Source organism: Hordeum vulgare, chromosome 2H (assembly GCF_904849725.1).
Source record: "Hordeum vulgare subsp. vulgare chromosome 2H, MorexV3_pseudomolecules_assembly, whole genome shotgun sequence".
In the NCBI taxonomy this organism is placed as follows: domain Eukaryota; kingdom Viridiplantae; phylum Streptophyta; class Magnoliopsida; order Poales; family Poaceae; genus Hordeum; species Hordeum vulgare.
In genome coordinates this window covers 146,767,282-146,783,917 of record NC_058519.1, presented here as the reverse complement: position 1 = coordinate 146,783,917, position 16,636 = coordinate 146,767,282, and the positions used below count along the sequence as shown (strand labels likewise).

Genomic DNA, 16,636 nt, shown 5'->3' with positions numbered 1-16,636 from the left:
GAACAAACTGTATTTCGTCGGCCTAGTTCGGTTGTTTTCTATGTGCTTCCCACCGGTTTTGGGAATGTTCTAGAGCCTTCCTAGACTGATTTTCTTTCGGTGTTTTCTTCTTCTTTCATTTCTTTTTTTTTTGTCTTTGTCTTTATTATTTTGCAAACATCTTAAAAAAATGAGCATTTTTTGAAATCACAAACATATATTTTAACCATGATCATTTTTTGAAAATATGGAAACATTTTATGAAATACAATAACAATTTTCAAATTACCATTATTTTTTCAAAATTATGAACATTGTTTTAAATACAGATTTTTCTTCAAATCCAGGAACACTTGTTGAAATACGTATTTTTTTCAAAATTCAGAACTTCATTTTCAAGTTTGAAAACATTTGATTTTCAATTTGAGAACAATTTTCAAAATTCGGGAGCATGTTTTGAATTCAATGAAGATATTTTTTATTTTGGGATCATTTGTTTCCAAATTTTTGAACATTTTTTGAAATCTGAAAACAATTTTCAAATTTGTGGACATTTTTTGAAATCCAAGACCATTTTTAGAAATCATTGAACAGTTTTAGAATTTATGAAAGTGTTTTTAGAATTCATAGATTTTTTTAAGTTTGCAAACATGATTTAAATTCTTGAAATTTTTTTAAATCCTAAACTTTTTTTTGAATTTGGGATTCATGAGCATTTTTCAAAGTTAGAAAAGGATACGAAGAAAACAGGGGATGCCCTTCCTCCAAATTGGGCATGTCCTAATTGCGCACACGGCGGAGCGGGGAATGCACGACTGCTCATTTTCCCCGAGCAATGCGTGAAATAGAAGGTCAGTTTTGTCAACAACGCCTTTTCAACGGGAAAGGATTGAGTTCTTGTTCTGCTAGATAAGGTGAGTGAAGAACTAAGACAAAAATTTATGCTTTTCTGTGGTGTGTGTGGCACCACCGAAATGATGCGATCTGCGCAAAAGGTAAAGCAAAAGTTTCCCATTCTGCTAGGTTTTTGCAAAACTATCTTGTAAGCCTACCCATGATTGAAAGCGGAAATTCTGAGATTGATCTTTAAGGAAAAATCCCTATGATTAAACTATCAAGATTGGAACAATATGATAATACTATGGTTAAGGTTTGGCAAAAGCCCGATCTAGGGTGGGTTGGGGTCAATGTTGATGGAAGTTTTTTGGAGGAGAATAGCAGTGGTGCATGGGAAGCTATGGTTCGAGATCATCATGAAAAAATTATTTTATCTGCCTAGGACTATATCCCACGATGCAAAGGTGCTGATTTCGCGGAGGCTATTGCTTGTCTAGAAGGACTATGAAAAAGATGTTATGTACTAATCATCATTTAGTTGTCGAGACAGACAGCAGCTCGATAGCAAAGGCGTTCGATCCTGCCTGTGTGGATAGATCGAAAATTCAAGTGATTGCGAAGGAATTTTATGTGATCAAGCATGAGAACAAAGAAGTTAAAGTTTGTAAAGTACTATCTCTGTTCCAAATTAAGTGATCCAAAAATGACTCAATTTTATACTAAAATTAGTACAAAACTAAGTCATTTTAAATCACTTATTTTATGACGGAGGGAGTAGATAGGATGACCAATAATTTATCTCATAGTCTTGCCCAATTTAAACATAGATAGTTGCATGATGGTGTTATGCAAGGAACAGTGTCAACATGCAAGTTGATTGTGGCCTTGCAAGATTGTAGGGGCAATATTTCTCTTTTAGTCAAGGAATTGACTAGGGAGCGGTGTTGCATATATGCTCTCCCATGCGGCGCCTCCTTAAATGGCCGGCTGGGCCCGATTCCTTTTGATGTTTGAAATTCAAAAAGGTTTATCTACAAAATCGTTAATAGAATCGATGATCCGTTTTCATCATTGACTATCTCGCGATGGGTTCTTCAAAACTATCCCATGTCGACATGTTGCGTCAACTATTTTTTTAGTTCATACTTGCCATATTTTTTGACCCACTTGTCATATTATTAACCACTTACTTGTATGAGAAAAATAACTTGATTGACATATTTTAATGTTGTTTCGTACAAAGCCTTGTAGTAGCTTTTATTATATATGATATAAAAAAGAATGTAATAGGTTGTGTTTGTCAATTTAAATATGCCAACTTATCGTATTTACATACAACTTTGTCAGAAAACTATTTTGTGTGCTTCTTAGTTTAACTATGTCGAGTACATAAATGATGATCAAAAAAGATTTTTTTATGGTCATCAGTTTTAAATATGTTGAGTTGTTATATTTTCGCGCGTAATCGCCTATAAAAAGTTGTTTGTATTTGCTAGTTTGATTATGTCGAGATGTCATATTCATATGCAATTTTTAAAAATATGACGATTAAATTATTTTTTATCAGACAAGTAAGTACTCCCTCCGTCCCAAAATTCTTGTCTTAACTTTGTCTAAAAATGGATGTATCTAGATACTAAAACTTGACTAGATACATTCATATCTAAACAAATCTGAGACAAGAATTTTGGGACAGAGGGAGTATTTATTAATATGACCAGTAAGTATAACAAATGTGGTAAGTACGAGTAAAAAAAGTTATCGAAACATGATGATATGAGATCTAGTTTTGAAGATTTTGTCAAAACAAAACCAACGACGAAGACGGATCATAAATTGAATTAATGGTATAAGAGATAAAAGTTTTCGAAGTCCAGTCATTTAGAGATAAATCATTACATGCATGCAAGAACACAACGAATGGCTTGTGCAGCCGTCGTACGGTAATAAATGTTGTTAGTTAGACTAGCAAAAGGGTCCGTACGTTGCAACGGGAGAAAAAAACCACCATCTTTAATGGTGATGACACCATTATGTTCATATCTCATCGCATGATTTTAAAATTTTGTTCACGAATGCAAGAAAATATTTCTTCTTTTAATTTTATTCACAATTCACAAGTTGAAACAATGTTTATACATTTTTAAAAATATCATGGTTGTCAAAAAACTTGGTAACTCAAATAATTATTCTGAATTTCAAGAAATATTTTTTTAAATATACTATAATATTCCGATCCATCTTGACAATTAATTCTTCAAAATTTACTGAGGTAGATAGTCTGAAAAACTCAGAAGCATTACTGTTGAACTACATACATTCGATCATTTGTGAACATTTTTACAAATTTGAAAACATTTTTAGAATCGACAACATATTTAACTATTTATAAACATTTTTTTTAAATTCCAAACAATATTTTATATTACAAACTGCTTTCAAGTATTTTCTTGTGAATTGGCCAATAATTCCTTTTTTGAATTATCAAACATTTTTTTAATTGCATTGAAGAAATTGCTCAAAATGATGGACTTTTTTGATTCATGAATATTTTCTTCAAAATTACGATGTTTTTAATATGCAAACATTTTTACAAAAATCCAGAACAATTTTTGAATTCGCAAACATTTAATGTTTTATCAAACATTTAATGTTTCATCAAACATTTATGTAAATATAATTTTTGAATTTCTATTTTTTGTTTATTTGAATTATAAAAAATAAAAAGGAACGGATAAATGATAATTAAAAAATTAAAAAAACAGGCCCCCACCCATGGGCTGGCCCAAATTGGCGTGTATCATGGTTGTCAAAAAACTTGGTAACTCAAAGAATTATTCTGAATTTCAAGAAATATTTTGATCCGTCTTGACAATTAATTCTTCAAAATTTACTGAGGTATATAGTCTGAAAAACTCAGAAGCATTACTGTTGAACTGCATACATTCGATCATTTGTGAACATTTTTACAAATTTGGAAACATTTTTGGAATCGACAACATATTTTACTATTTATAAACATTTTTTTAAAATTCTAAACAATATTTTATATTACAAACTGCTTTCAAGTATTTTCTTGTGAATTGGCCAATAATTCCTTTTTTGAATTATCAAACATTTTTTTAATTGCATTGAAGAAATTGCTCAAAATGATGGACTTTTTTGATTCATGAATATTTTCTTCAAAATTACGATGTTTTTAATATGCAACATTTTTAAAAAAATCCTAAACAATTTTTGAATTCGCAAACATTTAATGTTTTATCAAACATTTATGTAAATATAATTTTTGAATTTCTATTTGTTTTGTTTATTTAAATTATAAAAAATAAAAAAGGAACAGATAAATGATAATTAAAAAATTAGAAAAACAGGCCCCTACCCATGGGCTGGCCCAAATTGGCGTGCTGTTGATTTTACAGCAAGCAGAGCATAGTATAGCTGGTCCCTATGCTTGGGCCGGCCCATGCAAGGATTCCCTGCAAAACGTTTTTTATAACTTATAGTTGGCATTGGTGGGTAATATTAAACAATTTTGAAGGTAATTTTAATGACGTACCATAGAAGCAATAGGTGCTTTATTAATAGGGATAGATTTTTAATACAACTCTCTATTTAAAAAAGAAAAAGAAAAACAGCGCTTTCGTTTAACCTCCGATCGTTTCGACCGCCGCGTGGAGTTACTGCGATGCGGCAACCCAAAGGTCCATTGCCGATGCGAATTCCCGCTCAATTATACCACGGCCATTTTATAAGCAGCAAGCAGATCGCCTCCAGGCCAAACCAGAGCAGAAGCCAGCACAAACACAAGCACATCGCACTCTCCCGCGTAGACATGTCGGGGCACGGCGTGGACGCGGAGGGGGAGGAGGAGGAAGACCGGAAGCCGGTGATCAAGCCCGGCGTGCACGTGACGCTCAAGGTACGGAACACCGACGGCCACACCGTCTACCGCACCATGCGGCGGACCGAGCAGCTGCAGGGCCTCATGGACTTCTACTACGCCAGCGTGCCGGCGGTCCAGCGCGGCACGGGGCGGTTCCTGTACGACGGCGGCCGGCTGCGCGGCTGGCAGACGCCGGCGGAGCTCCAGATGGAGGACGGCGATGAGGTGGACTTCTTCACCGAGCTGCTGGGCGGCGGCGGGACAAGCGCGCTCCCGAAAGCTGAGCGGATCATGGCGGCGCCGCGGTTCGTCACGCTCAAGGTGGTGGACCAGGAGCAGCGCCTGGTCCGACGTACCATCAGGATGAACGCCAAGCTCCAGATCGTCATGGATGCATACTACGACGAGGCCGGGGACGTCGTCAAAGGCACCGGCTCCTTCTGGTTTGAAAACGTTCGGCTGCGCGGCGAGCGTACGCCAGCGTACTTCAAGCTGGACGACGGGGACGCCATCGACTTCTTTCAACCGCAGCTTGGCGGCGGGATCCCCGCCTAGGCAGCAGTGCTTATGTCATATTTGCCATATGGATGCTTCACCAAGCCATCACCCAGCTCGTTAGGAAACGGAAAATAAAATATGATGCATTCCGATATTCCCGGTTTCAGTTCATTTCAATGTCGTCATAGTTATATCTCCACAATGCTCATACTATGCACTATGATTTTCAGATATCTGGTTGTAAAATCGTGCTATGTATCCAACTAGCCATTTTGCTGCGTTTTAAAGTCCTTTTTTATTCGAACGATCTTCATATAAGATTTAGTCATTTAGAAGGATTAAAACCGTTTTCAATTCTTCCTATTTGGATTGCTTGGTTTGTATAACTGAATATGTGAAAGAATTTCTAAGATTACTTATATTTCCTCTCCCAAAGTTGATGAAAAACAAGCTCTGTTGACTGCAAAGATCGTTTGTTTGGATGGGGGATGGGGATGGGGATGGTAATACTGTTGGGGTCATTCTCTTGTTAATTGGGATGTCATGTGCCGGCCAAAGGATTTGGGTGGCCTTGACATTTTTTATTCAGAGCGTTCTGTGAGGGCCCTTCGTCTCTGATGGCCAAGGTTCTGAGCTTCCTTGTAATGCCATTGACATGGACCTTTTTCATGCAGGAACGGAGATTTAAGGTGGGAGATGATGAAAAGTTTCTGGTTTGACCATTGGTTGCATGGTTGTGCCCCTAAAGAGATCGCTCCCTCCGTGTTTGCTATCGCTCGATGCAAACGTCTCACTGTTTTTGAAGCTCTTTATGATAATCGCTGAATACGGACCTTTGGAAATTTCTCCTTGACCGATCAAATTCGTGAGTTTGTTGGCCTATGGATCCCTCTTCATGACGTGCACCTTGACCCGACTACTCCTGATGCCATCACATGGATGGCTTCTGCAAATGATATCTACTCCATGGTTTCAGCTTATAGATTGTAATTTGAAGGTGCGTCGATTTCTTTCGAGGCACACAAGATTTGGGAGGCCAAAGTAGAGCCAAAGTGAGTGTTTGGCTCCTCCTTCACCGGAAAGCACTAACCACGGATTATCTTGTTGTCCATGGTTGGCCTCACGAGGAGGTTTGCAACCCATACAACACTGAATTTGAAACAAACGAGCATCTTTCTCGGGGATGCCTTTTATTCGAAGCGTTTGGGTTATCATTGCTGGCTAGTCCTTGACCATGCCAAGCTCGGCCTTGGGTTTTTCCATGCTAGAGGACTGGTAGAACAAAAATATTGAGGCTCTGGACTCAGTCCAGGCGGAAGCATTTTAACAAGGTGTTCATTTATGTGTTGTGTCATGTAAGGAAGGAGAGGAACCGGAGGCTTTTCGAGAACGTCTCTTTTTTTTTTCTTGAGAACACCTCGAGAAGGACAGGGGTTCCTGCATTTCATTTAAAAGAAGAGAGTTGGTCTGGTTTATAAGAAAAATCGAACCCAAAAACTTAACAGTCTCAGCTAATAGGGAAAACTGAATGAAAACCCACAAAGAAAGAAAAACGAAAAACAGAAAAAAGACACAAGAACTAGAGGATAGGGAGGAGACAAAAAAAAGCCTCAAGGGGCATCATCGGAGCCGGACACTATAGCGCGTAGGCCCAAAGCAGTTTGAACTTTGACGAGGCTCAAATGCAACTAAACTAACTGCCACTCGCCGAAGGAAAACCATCCATAACGAAAAGACTCTTCTGTTGGGGCCTTAAAGAATCATGTGCTAACATTATCCTGTGGAAAACATCCTGAAAGGTCCAACTTTGACTTTCCTTCGATCCTGTCAAAGAGCTCAACGCCTCAATTACTTGCTGTGAGAGCAATTTTTTGTACATGTCCACGTATGCTTGCATCTTTTGCTCTATATCCTCTGCTTTGCTGACCTCTGACAACTCACCAAAAGCCTCCAACATCCTATACTCTGCGCGCTTGGACGTCGGAACGTTGCATGCCTTGTTCTTCTTATCCAGACACCCGCTCCGCCGCTCGTCGTTCTTCTCCCCATGTGAAGGCACCGGGGTCCCAAGCAGAGGTTGTGGAAGGGACACATAACCTTGCTGAGAAAATTTTCCAGAGATGATGATGGTGCTGCTTTAGTTTGCGGAACCTTCGCAACAACATTGCACATCTCAACCACATGCTCAACCAGAACATTGGGTGTGTTGAAACCAAGCAACTCCTCTGGACTCAGCATCAGACCTACAAGGAAGTGCACCACGGAAGACAAGGAGGAGCCTCCAGAGCATGGCGACCAGAGCGTAGCCTCCAAACACATTTTAAGAGAACGTCTCTTTACATGTGTTTGATGTTGCTTACATCGTTAGAGAGGACCTTGTTCAGTTAGGTTTAGCCACGGCAAATGATGTGTAATTGTTAAGGCCTTTTTTAGTTCTGTAAATATCTTATGTACACTTTTTAATTTTCCCTTATCTATAGGAAATCTGGAAGAGCACCTCCCTTTTATCGTAAAAAAAATCACTTTCCACTGTATTTTATTTTAGCTCTACATGTTCATTTTCAGGGCATGTACATATGCATTTTCAACTTTATAGGACTTTTTGTGTGGATGCCAACCTTGTAATCGTTGTACGTTTTTCCTTCCAGTTCGACTCCTAAACTTCCCACTGAAGTACTGCCTTCCGGTTTGACTTCTAAACTTCCCACTGAAGTGCTGAAGCCCCATTACTACTGGGTTATGTTCAAAGTTGACTCCCTCCGTCTGCTTCCAACTACATAGGGCGAGTGGCGGCTCCCTGCTTAGAAAACCAGTTCTTTTTTACTTGAAATCATAAACTAAGCCTCTTCATAAGCTTTACTGATAATGTAGATATATAGACTGGCTTATAGAATCGAAAGACGAACAAAAAAAACACCCCAACCGTGAGGACTACAATAGAAGCACCTAAATATAAGTCTTTTTAAAGATAGAACATCATCATTGTGCGGACTACAATAGAAGCACCTAAATATAAGTCACCGCATCGTTATGCGGATGATCACCGTTGTACTTCCAGGGAATGATTTCATACTTGAACCATACTTGAACCATACCCGTTCATTTATCTCTTAAAACCATACTTGAACCATACTCATTTAGTGTCATTTTTAGCCCAACCAAAACCAAACCCACTATTTTTTCCACCCAAAACATAACCATGGGTTTGCTTTAATGTACATATGATTGCACAAATTGACATGTTAAGAAACAAATAAGATAGAAAAGGCATAAGTGCATCTACAACAGTTTAGAAACAAAGTAATCATTAAGATACAGTCAACACACAGTAAGAGGCAAAAAGAACATGCCCATGGCTGATAAGCTCACTAACAAGTGTATTAAAACCAAATTGCTTAGCGAAAGCACAAGAAAACACTTCCGATTTTCATCTGCTGTTTCCCCATAATACATAATTACATAGTGCATTACAGCATGCACGCGGATCAAAGATACTCGTTCTCGGTCGTAGTTGATTATTGCATATAACCAATGCCTAGAAATCGGTTTGGACCCATAGTTTATAACCGCTAATAACCAAACCGTTTAAACTCATAACCAACTATACCCAAACTGGTTTCTCCACATACCAAAACCAAAACCAAATAAAAAATCTCAGCCCAATAAAACCTGAACCAATCAAACCCAAAGTAAGAACCGAACCGTTACACCCGGTTTTTTAATAACCGTTCTCACGTTTACTCCCTCCGTAGAAGCACTGACTTAGTTTCTATTTGTTTCGTGTGATAGAACAAATCACCACACAATACTCAGCATCGCGGATGATCTGATGTTATGGTCCAACTGATGTCAAAGTTTAAGCAGGCAAGAGTTCATGCGCGACTGGAGCACCATTTTGTTTCGTGTATGGAAGCGTCGGACCTCCTCTTAAGCAAGCGATGTTGCCACTTCATTGCTGTTGTTTGGAGGACCGATTTGATTTGAGCATCATGTTCATGGTCACGCAAGCCTATAGGCTATAGCCAAACTTAATCTCGCCTGATGTTAATCGATTTCCATCACTTTTCAAACAAACAAACAAACAAACATGGAGATGTCCTCAAAGGAAAGCATACCACCTTTCTAGACAGCCAAAGCATTTAAGCATATGCGATAGCTCCACACTATGAAGGAAAAAGAACTCTGAAGAAACCCTGCGTCATTTACGTTCGGTGATACTACTTCTTTTCTTCCTGTGATCCTCCAGCACCCGCTGCCGCTGCAGAGGAGACACCGACAGCAGCCACTTGCTGAACTCGAGGTCGTTCATGCCCACACAGGACGCGATACGGCTGAACTCCTTCCGTTTCTGCTCCTCCACTGAGCGAAATTTCGCCCTGTCTGCCGCAGGCTTTATTTGCTTCTTACTATGCAGGCGCTCTGAGATGCCCTCGACGCATTCTTCTGTCGTGCCGTCGTTTCTTTCGTTGTTGTTGTCGTCGCGTGTCCTCGTGTTTACGACATCCTCGTTCCGGTGAGCATACACAACTCCTGTTTACAGGGAACAAACTCTACTAGTAAGTGCTTCACAGTACTAAAGCATAAGTCGGCTTAGCAGGCACGCAGCATTTCGTTTGCAATAAACAAACATCATTCTGGAATAAATAATAATGAACATGCAACTGTGGCAGAAAAATAAATCATATTCTGTAATTAGTGAAACCTCTAAGAAGACTTATATTTAGGAACGGATAAAGTACATCAGAAACTGAAGAGTGGAAATATTTAGGATCCAAACACAGCTTGTGAGGCTAATGAAGTGTAAACCTCAGACTCTTGTAGTGCGACCTTGTAAAATAAAACATTTTGCAAATATTTATAAGTTTGTATGTCTGGACATGGGATGAAATCTCTTTCTGATAGGTGAATGAAAGAGGCTAGGTACCAATACACACAACAACTCAAAATGACTAGAGCGAGTATTTGGAATGAAGAGATGACATGAAAATTAAATGTTTTTAACATCAAATTCATTTTCCCACAGCAGGAGTAATAGCAACTACTTAAGTCATTTCTCCATCTGAAACTTACATACATCATGTTATAACGCAGCAAATAAAGCGGTTTCAATCAAGCTACTGACAGAACTTACCATAATCAGCCAATGCCTGATTTTCATCACCTATTGCTGCCGTGGATGATTTCATTTGCCCTTGTGTACCAAATAAATCAGTGTCAACTATTTCTCTTATCCCTGTTGCTTCAGATGTTTTAGCTTTCTCATCTTCTCCGTGCATCTCAATAATCTCACTAGTAAAAAGCTTATCGGACAAGTCACGGAACAGATTGCAGATCCCAAAGAGCTCACCCTGAAATTTCTTGTCATCCTGAAACAAACAAGTTACCCAAATTAACCAAAAGTTCCAAACTAGACAGAGCCCTAGTACATAGAGACAGATGTGCTGTTGTTAAAGTGATTACCAAAAAGCCATAACTGAAATTAAACTAATGTGGTTCTTATAAATGCAGCTAATTCCTATACTTACAACATCCAAACTAACAGCTCAGGTTGAAATTAACCTAATGCTTTCAACCAACACATTTCTCAAGTGTAAAAAACATTGTTTCTGAACATAATATGGCCATCCTTTAAGTAATAACTGAATATTCAGTCCAAAGATAAAACACAGCTAAATGAGAAGCATGGAAAAAAAAATTAAAAACCAAGTGCGGGTGATTTGGAGAAAATAATAATTGTAGTGGGATAGGAAAAGAACATCATTTTGGTCCTTATGTTTAAAACTTGTTGTATTCTTCCAAATATTAGGACTCCAGTTCTTGGTTACCATTTTGTAAGATAATGGGCCAAATAAACCTCATCCCCACCACCTTTTGTGCTTAACTCGTCCACGACTGTAAGTACCTCAAGTACATCAGATTCTCCACCTAATCTTACTAAAATTCTGAAGCAAATGTGGCATTACCTGCACACCGTCAAAGTATCGCTTTTCTATTTTCCCTGAGACTGCAATGTTGGAAAGCTGTTGTTTATATATTTGTCGAGAATAAATGAGTTCTTCTAGGGAACCAGCTCCAAGTAGGCGAAATACTGTGACATGACGTTTCTGTCCATATCGGAACGATCTGTCCTGTGCTTGCAAGTCTTGTGCAGGATTCCAACTTGGATCAAAAATCACCACACGGTTAGCACTGACAAGGTTAACACCTAAATTACCTGCCCGGGTAGATATAAGAAAAACCTGCAGAAAAGTGATTCGCACAATAAATTCACCGAGTTTTCTACACACAAAATAGATTGTGAAATACAAATACAAATCAACATAAATTCACCTGTTTGCTAGGGCTTTTATTGAATTCGTCAACTAGCGATTGGCGTGCATTCATGGGTGTTGACCCATCCAAGCGAGAAAAGCAGTAGCCCTTCCTTATCAGAAACTTCTCTAGTATGTCGAGCATTCTATTTGTCGAAGTTTATACATGAAATAAGACAATTAGTTACACACACAAATGATGCTAAAAGTGGCATATCTAAAATATAAATATCTAGAAAAGAAAACCTTCCAGAAATAAACGCAATGCTAAAAAATGCAAAGAAGATGATTACACAAGTTACCATAATATGGGCTAGGGTTTGTTTGAATCTTTTTATAGTCCAAATAGTCTCTGTTTCGGATCAGTGCAAGTTATATAAGGGGCGGGTGATAAAAATTGACAAGTTAAAAAGTTTTAATCGTCAACATCTTATCATCATCGCTGCAGTTACAAATAAAGATTAAAGATACTCCGTCTGGGATCATTTTGACATAAATAGCAGGACTTTAACAAATGGGGCCATGGGGGGTATTCTGGGCTACAACAAAGCATGCCTGGTTAGTTGCAAAATTACAAGTAACTACAAATGACTATCGATCAAAGTAAAGGGGAGATCTTACTTAAACAGAAGGAAGATAGTTTCATGCATTCGTGATCCATCGTCAAATTATTATTCAAAACCAAGAGTTCTTAGTTATGAAATACCCCCTCCTAATCACAAATAAGTGACATTTTGGACATCGAAATAGTTTTCGTGATGTAACTTTGACCACTAATAACTAATTTCTATTGTAATTTATCTGTGGAACCCAAGAAAATTATTAGACTCTAAAAATGTTTTTCGAGACAAATCTGTATCTTCAAATTTCCAATCCAAATAATCAAAATGATGTTCATAGTCAAAATTTTGAAAGTTTGACTAAAAACATGTCCAAAACATCACTTATTTATGATATGGAGGTAGTATGGGTTTTTTGCTTTCTTTGAAATATGACAAACTTGATTCGTGGTGAAGCCAATATAAAGATGTTTTTTGCTGTTGATATAACTAATTTGCTAGTGCAGTTGGAAAACTTTTCTTGGTTCGAACTGAGGAAATAAATAACACTAATGTGCGCCATAAACCAGGGTAACTGCAAAACGGCGATTGGATCTAGATATATATACCTCATTGGATAGCTAAGGTAAATGGAAATATACCAAGTCTTTTAAAGAGTAATCAATAGCACACAAACAATCACCTGACAGAATAGCTGAAAAGAAGAATCTTGTCACCCTGTAGAGTCCACAAAGACAGAAGTCTTTCCAGTGCACGCATCTTTCCACAGTGTTCTGAGTCACTGAGACCCATGAAATTCTCACTTTTAGCACTACCGCCAACTAATTCAATATCTGTATCAAAGACAGCAGCCGCAAGTTCGGCGTCTTTCTTCTGCTTCTCAATCTCATCCCTTGGATTGGGCTTTATTAATTCCAGATGGTTACTAATCTACATGAAGGGAAACTAAGTTATAAGAACTTCAAAATTGAAACTGCCCGTGGTATTACAAGAATCAGAAATAACCTGCTGAAGCTTGACAAGGCAAGGAAGAACAAGGCAGAAGGGGCATAGAGGACAGCCGTCCAGATTCTCTCTATGGAGATAGGACCAGATAATGCCACGTGGTTCAATTTTCTTGCAGCACTCAACCTGAGTCAGAGGACTTCCACAGCTACAGGGGAGATCCTTATTTACAAGGATTTGTATGTCAGGCTGTTGCAGCATTCTTCTATAAACACGCTTTTGAACATCACTCATTCTGCAGAAAACAATATTATCTTCCTTCCCAAGCATGAGATGCCCAATAGTCTCCTCTTTTGTTCTTCTCAACAGGAATTTCTTTAGAACAGAAACAAGGTGCTTCTTGCGCTTATCAGCAACTTGTACAAATCTCTCAGGAGCACTTAATCTCTGGCCATGTTTTAAGGGCTCGTCATAATATTCTCTGAAGTGTTCTCGATCCCCCAAACAACCAGGTACAACCCAGTCAAATACATTAAATAATTCCATTATCTTATTCTGCATTATGGTTCCTGTGAGACCAAAGCGTTTTCGTGTAGTAATTCCCAAGCAGGCTGTATATAACTTCGATTTTTCATTCTTGAGACGGTGTGCCTCATCAACCACCACTAGTTCCCATGAGATGTCACATAAAACCTTGTCACGAGTCCTAAAAGTATCAAAACTGGTAATGAGTACCTCTAGTCCTTGACCTTCAATTTTTTCAAGAACTAAGTCACGATTTGGACCATGATAGACAGCAACAGAAAAATTTGCCCACTCAGAAAATTCATTTTCCCAATTCCGAATTACTGAAGTGGGACAGAGGATTAGTACAGGACTGGTCTTCTTTCCTTTGTCTGTTGATTTCTCGCCCTGATTATTATCTTTTCCAATAACAGAGGACAAAAAAGCTATTGTTTGAATAGTCTTTCCCAATCCCCTAAAATATAATAAGAGAAAGCATTACTAAATCTGAACGAATATCTGTCATAATTTTGGTATGCCCATTGAATGTATACAGTACAGAATATCTTCTTAACTCACTACAACTACATTGATTGCATGAATGCCTAAGAAAATCATGTGGATGATAAGCTGAGCTGCATTTATTTAACGGGTGTCCAAAAGGTTCCTGAATGATCCTAGTGCCAGAAATCCTTTTGCATGTTAGGGTTTCGTTTAATGTTACTTTGATAGTTTGAAATATATTGATAGTTTGAACTCCTGGAACTAAAACAAACATGGATGATGAAAAGCTAAGAAAAAGAATGGTTAAAAAGCAAGTCAGGCTTTACACATGACTCCACATGCATCATATTCTGTGCAAAATCTACCTTATATCCAGCTAGGTGCGAACCTAGTATTATCTACAGTTAAGGAAAATGAGATGGGAATTTTCAATCTATTAAAGAAAGCAATCTTTGTTTTGCTTCCATATACAATATTTTACATGTGATTGCGGATACTGTACAGTTCATTTCAGTTCAGCCACAAAAATTTAAGAGCATTCTTAGATATAAGTACCAACACAACAACTGTCAAGCCTTACATATCATCTCCAAGCACACCACCATGGTTGTTTCTATACAGATTGTATAAGAATCTCACACCATCCCTCTGATGTGCAAGTAGCCTGCAATTAATTGATGGGGGCACCTACAGCCAGAAAAAAGAATATTACAGCAATATGAAACTAATGATAGTAACTAAAATATCTACCAGAAGAAAATAAATTCCCGACGATGTGAATCACACAAATAATGGATGAAGACTCGCATTTTTTATGAAATCCAAGCAGGCAACAATGGGCAATAGCCAAAGACACAAAAGGCATATGTCGCGCGTAGAATCGAAGAGAAGCGAATCCCTATTAGAAGGTCCAGTGAGCATTCATCATGTAAAGACACACTACGCTACGAAACCTTGTAGGTGGTAGAATTGAGTCAGCACATGGGAATGCGCATGAGCAAACTTTGGGTTCCACAAACTTGCAGCAAACATTAACACTTAATCTTTTGTCTTGTTTGAACCTAGTAATTTTTGTGTTAAATCTGGATTTATTTTTGAAAGGTGTAAGGATCAATCTTTGAAATGTTGAAAGCCTACTACTTAAGTCTAAACAATAGTACGTTTCGGAGAATATTTAGGTTTCACTTTGCCGTGTGAATCCCCATGAGGCCTTGTTTGGTACGCAGGGTTTGGGGAGGTTTTTAGGGGATTATCCCCGAAGGAGACAGAAACCCCACGATTCCATGTCCATTTGGCGGACAGGGTTTGTGGTGAGCAAACCCCTTCAATCCACTCAAATCCACCTCAAACCAAGTGGTTTTGAAGCATCGGGGAAGGGCTAGTGGAACTCGTGCAATGGGGATTCAAGAGAATTGGGTGGAAGAGAGGAATTCACCAAATCCCCTAGAATCCCCACCTCCTTGGGGCTTGAAAACCACTTAGGAGCCCCCGAATTGTAAAGAGCGAGAAAATGAGGGAGGAGAGCGCAATTACGATGGTACCTGGACGACGGGGTGCTCTCCGGGCAGCGAGAGGACAAGTGGCTCATAGGGCCCGCGGGGCTCAAAGGAAGCCGCTGGTGGCGGGGCCGGACGGCGCCGGAGGCGGGGGGGCATGTCCTCCTCCGACGAGGAGGTCGGTTGTTCGGCCGCATCCTCGGCTGTCTTCTGGCTCAAAGGTTTGGGAGGGGACGGTGGCGGCGGTGGCAGGGAGTAGGAGGCCTCGAGGCGGAGGAGCTGCTGCGAGAGGGAGCTCTTGGGGGGCCTCCGTGGTGGGCGAGGAGGCGAGGGCGATCGAGGTTGAGATTGGCTGAGCGCGGAGGAGGAGCAGGGAAGGAGCGTTTCCTTGAGGCAGTTGAGGGACATGGCGACCGGCGGCGGCGGTGGTTTCCGGTGAGCAAAATTGTTCAATTGCCACTTCAAAACACCTTTTATATCGGCATGTTTATGACTACTTTACTTCACAAAAAATATGAAGGTGTCTACATACGAAACAAAATAAATGAATATATACTCTAAAGTATGTCTATACATCCGTATGTAGTTCATTAGCTGAATCTCTAGAAAGACTTATACTTCCTTCGTCCTAAAATAAGTGTCTCAAGCCTAGTATAATTTTATACTAAAGCTAGTACAAAGTTAAGACAGTTATTTTGAGACGGAGGAAGTATTTAGGAACGGAGGGAGTAAAATTCAGTTCTACTTCATCAAATTTACTTTAGAGCGGTTTCATGCAGAAGTTGTAGCTACAGTATTTTAAAGAAAATGTTTGGCTTCCATGTAGTTTCTGCTTCAAGAGTGAGAAATTTGGTGGAAAGAATATATCTAATTGGATGATTGAATAAGTGTGGAGAAACGAATGGGTATCCACTTACTGATGAAAGTGATGGGTAACTTTCTTTCTTTAGATTCTATATTTTTTAAGAGCACCTTCAAAGAAATTCACAAAAAACATGAAGGTGTATTTCAAATTCTAGTTTTTTTTTAAGCGTGATGTCTTAAAGCTACCTCGTTTGGCTTGCATTTTTTAGAGCGGAGCTGAATTTCACGGATCTAAGTAGTCTCAAACAAATC

The 16,636-nt window shown here is 38.9% G+C and overlaps 2 protein-coding genes across 2 annotated transcripts; one reads left to right on the top strand and one right to left on the bottom strand.

Moving 5' to 3' along the window:
* The first annotated feature begins 4,504 nt into the window (after nt 1–4,504).
* LOC123425918 lies at nt 4,505–5,257 on the top strand. Its single transcript, XM_045109681.1, has one exon. The coding sequence runs from the start codon at nt 4,505–4,507 to the stop codon at nt 5,255–5,257; it is 753 nt and encodes a 250-aa protein (XP_044965616.1).
* A 3,982-nt stretch (nt 5,258–9,239) lies between these two features.
* On the bottom strand, nt 9,240–15,972 carry LOC123425597 (switch 2). Its single transcript, XM_045109285.1, has 8 exons — nt 15,566–15,972; nt 14,605–14,711; nt 13,077–13,995; nt 12,754–13,001; nt 11,531–11,657; nt 11,164–11,439; nt 10,332–10,566; nt 9,240–9,730 (listed from the first exon to the last, which is right to left on the bottom strand). The coding sequence occupies exons 1-8, from the start codon at nt 15,926–15,928 to the stop codon at nt 9,399–9,401; spliced, it is 2,607 nt and encodes an 868-aa protein (XP_044965220.1). The 5' UTR covers nt 15,929–15,972; the 3' UTR covers nt 9,240–9,398.
* Nucleotides 15,973–16,636: the final 664 nt, after the last annotated feature.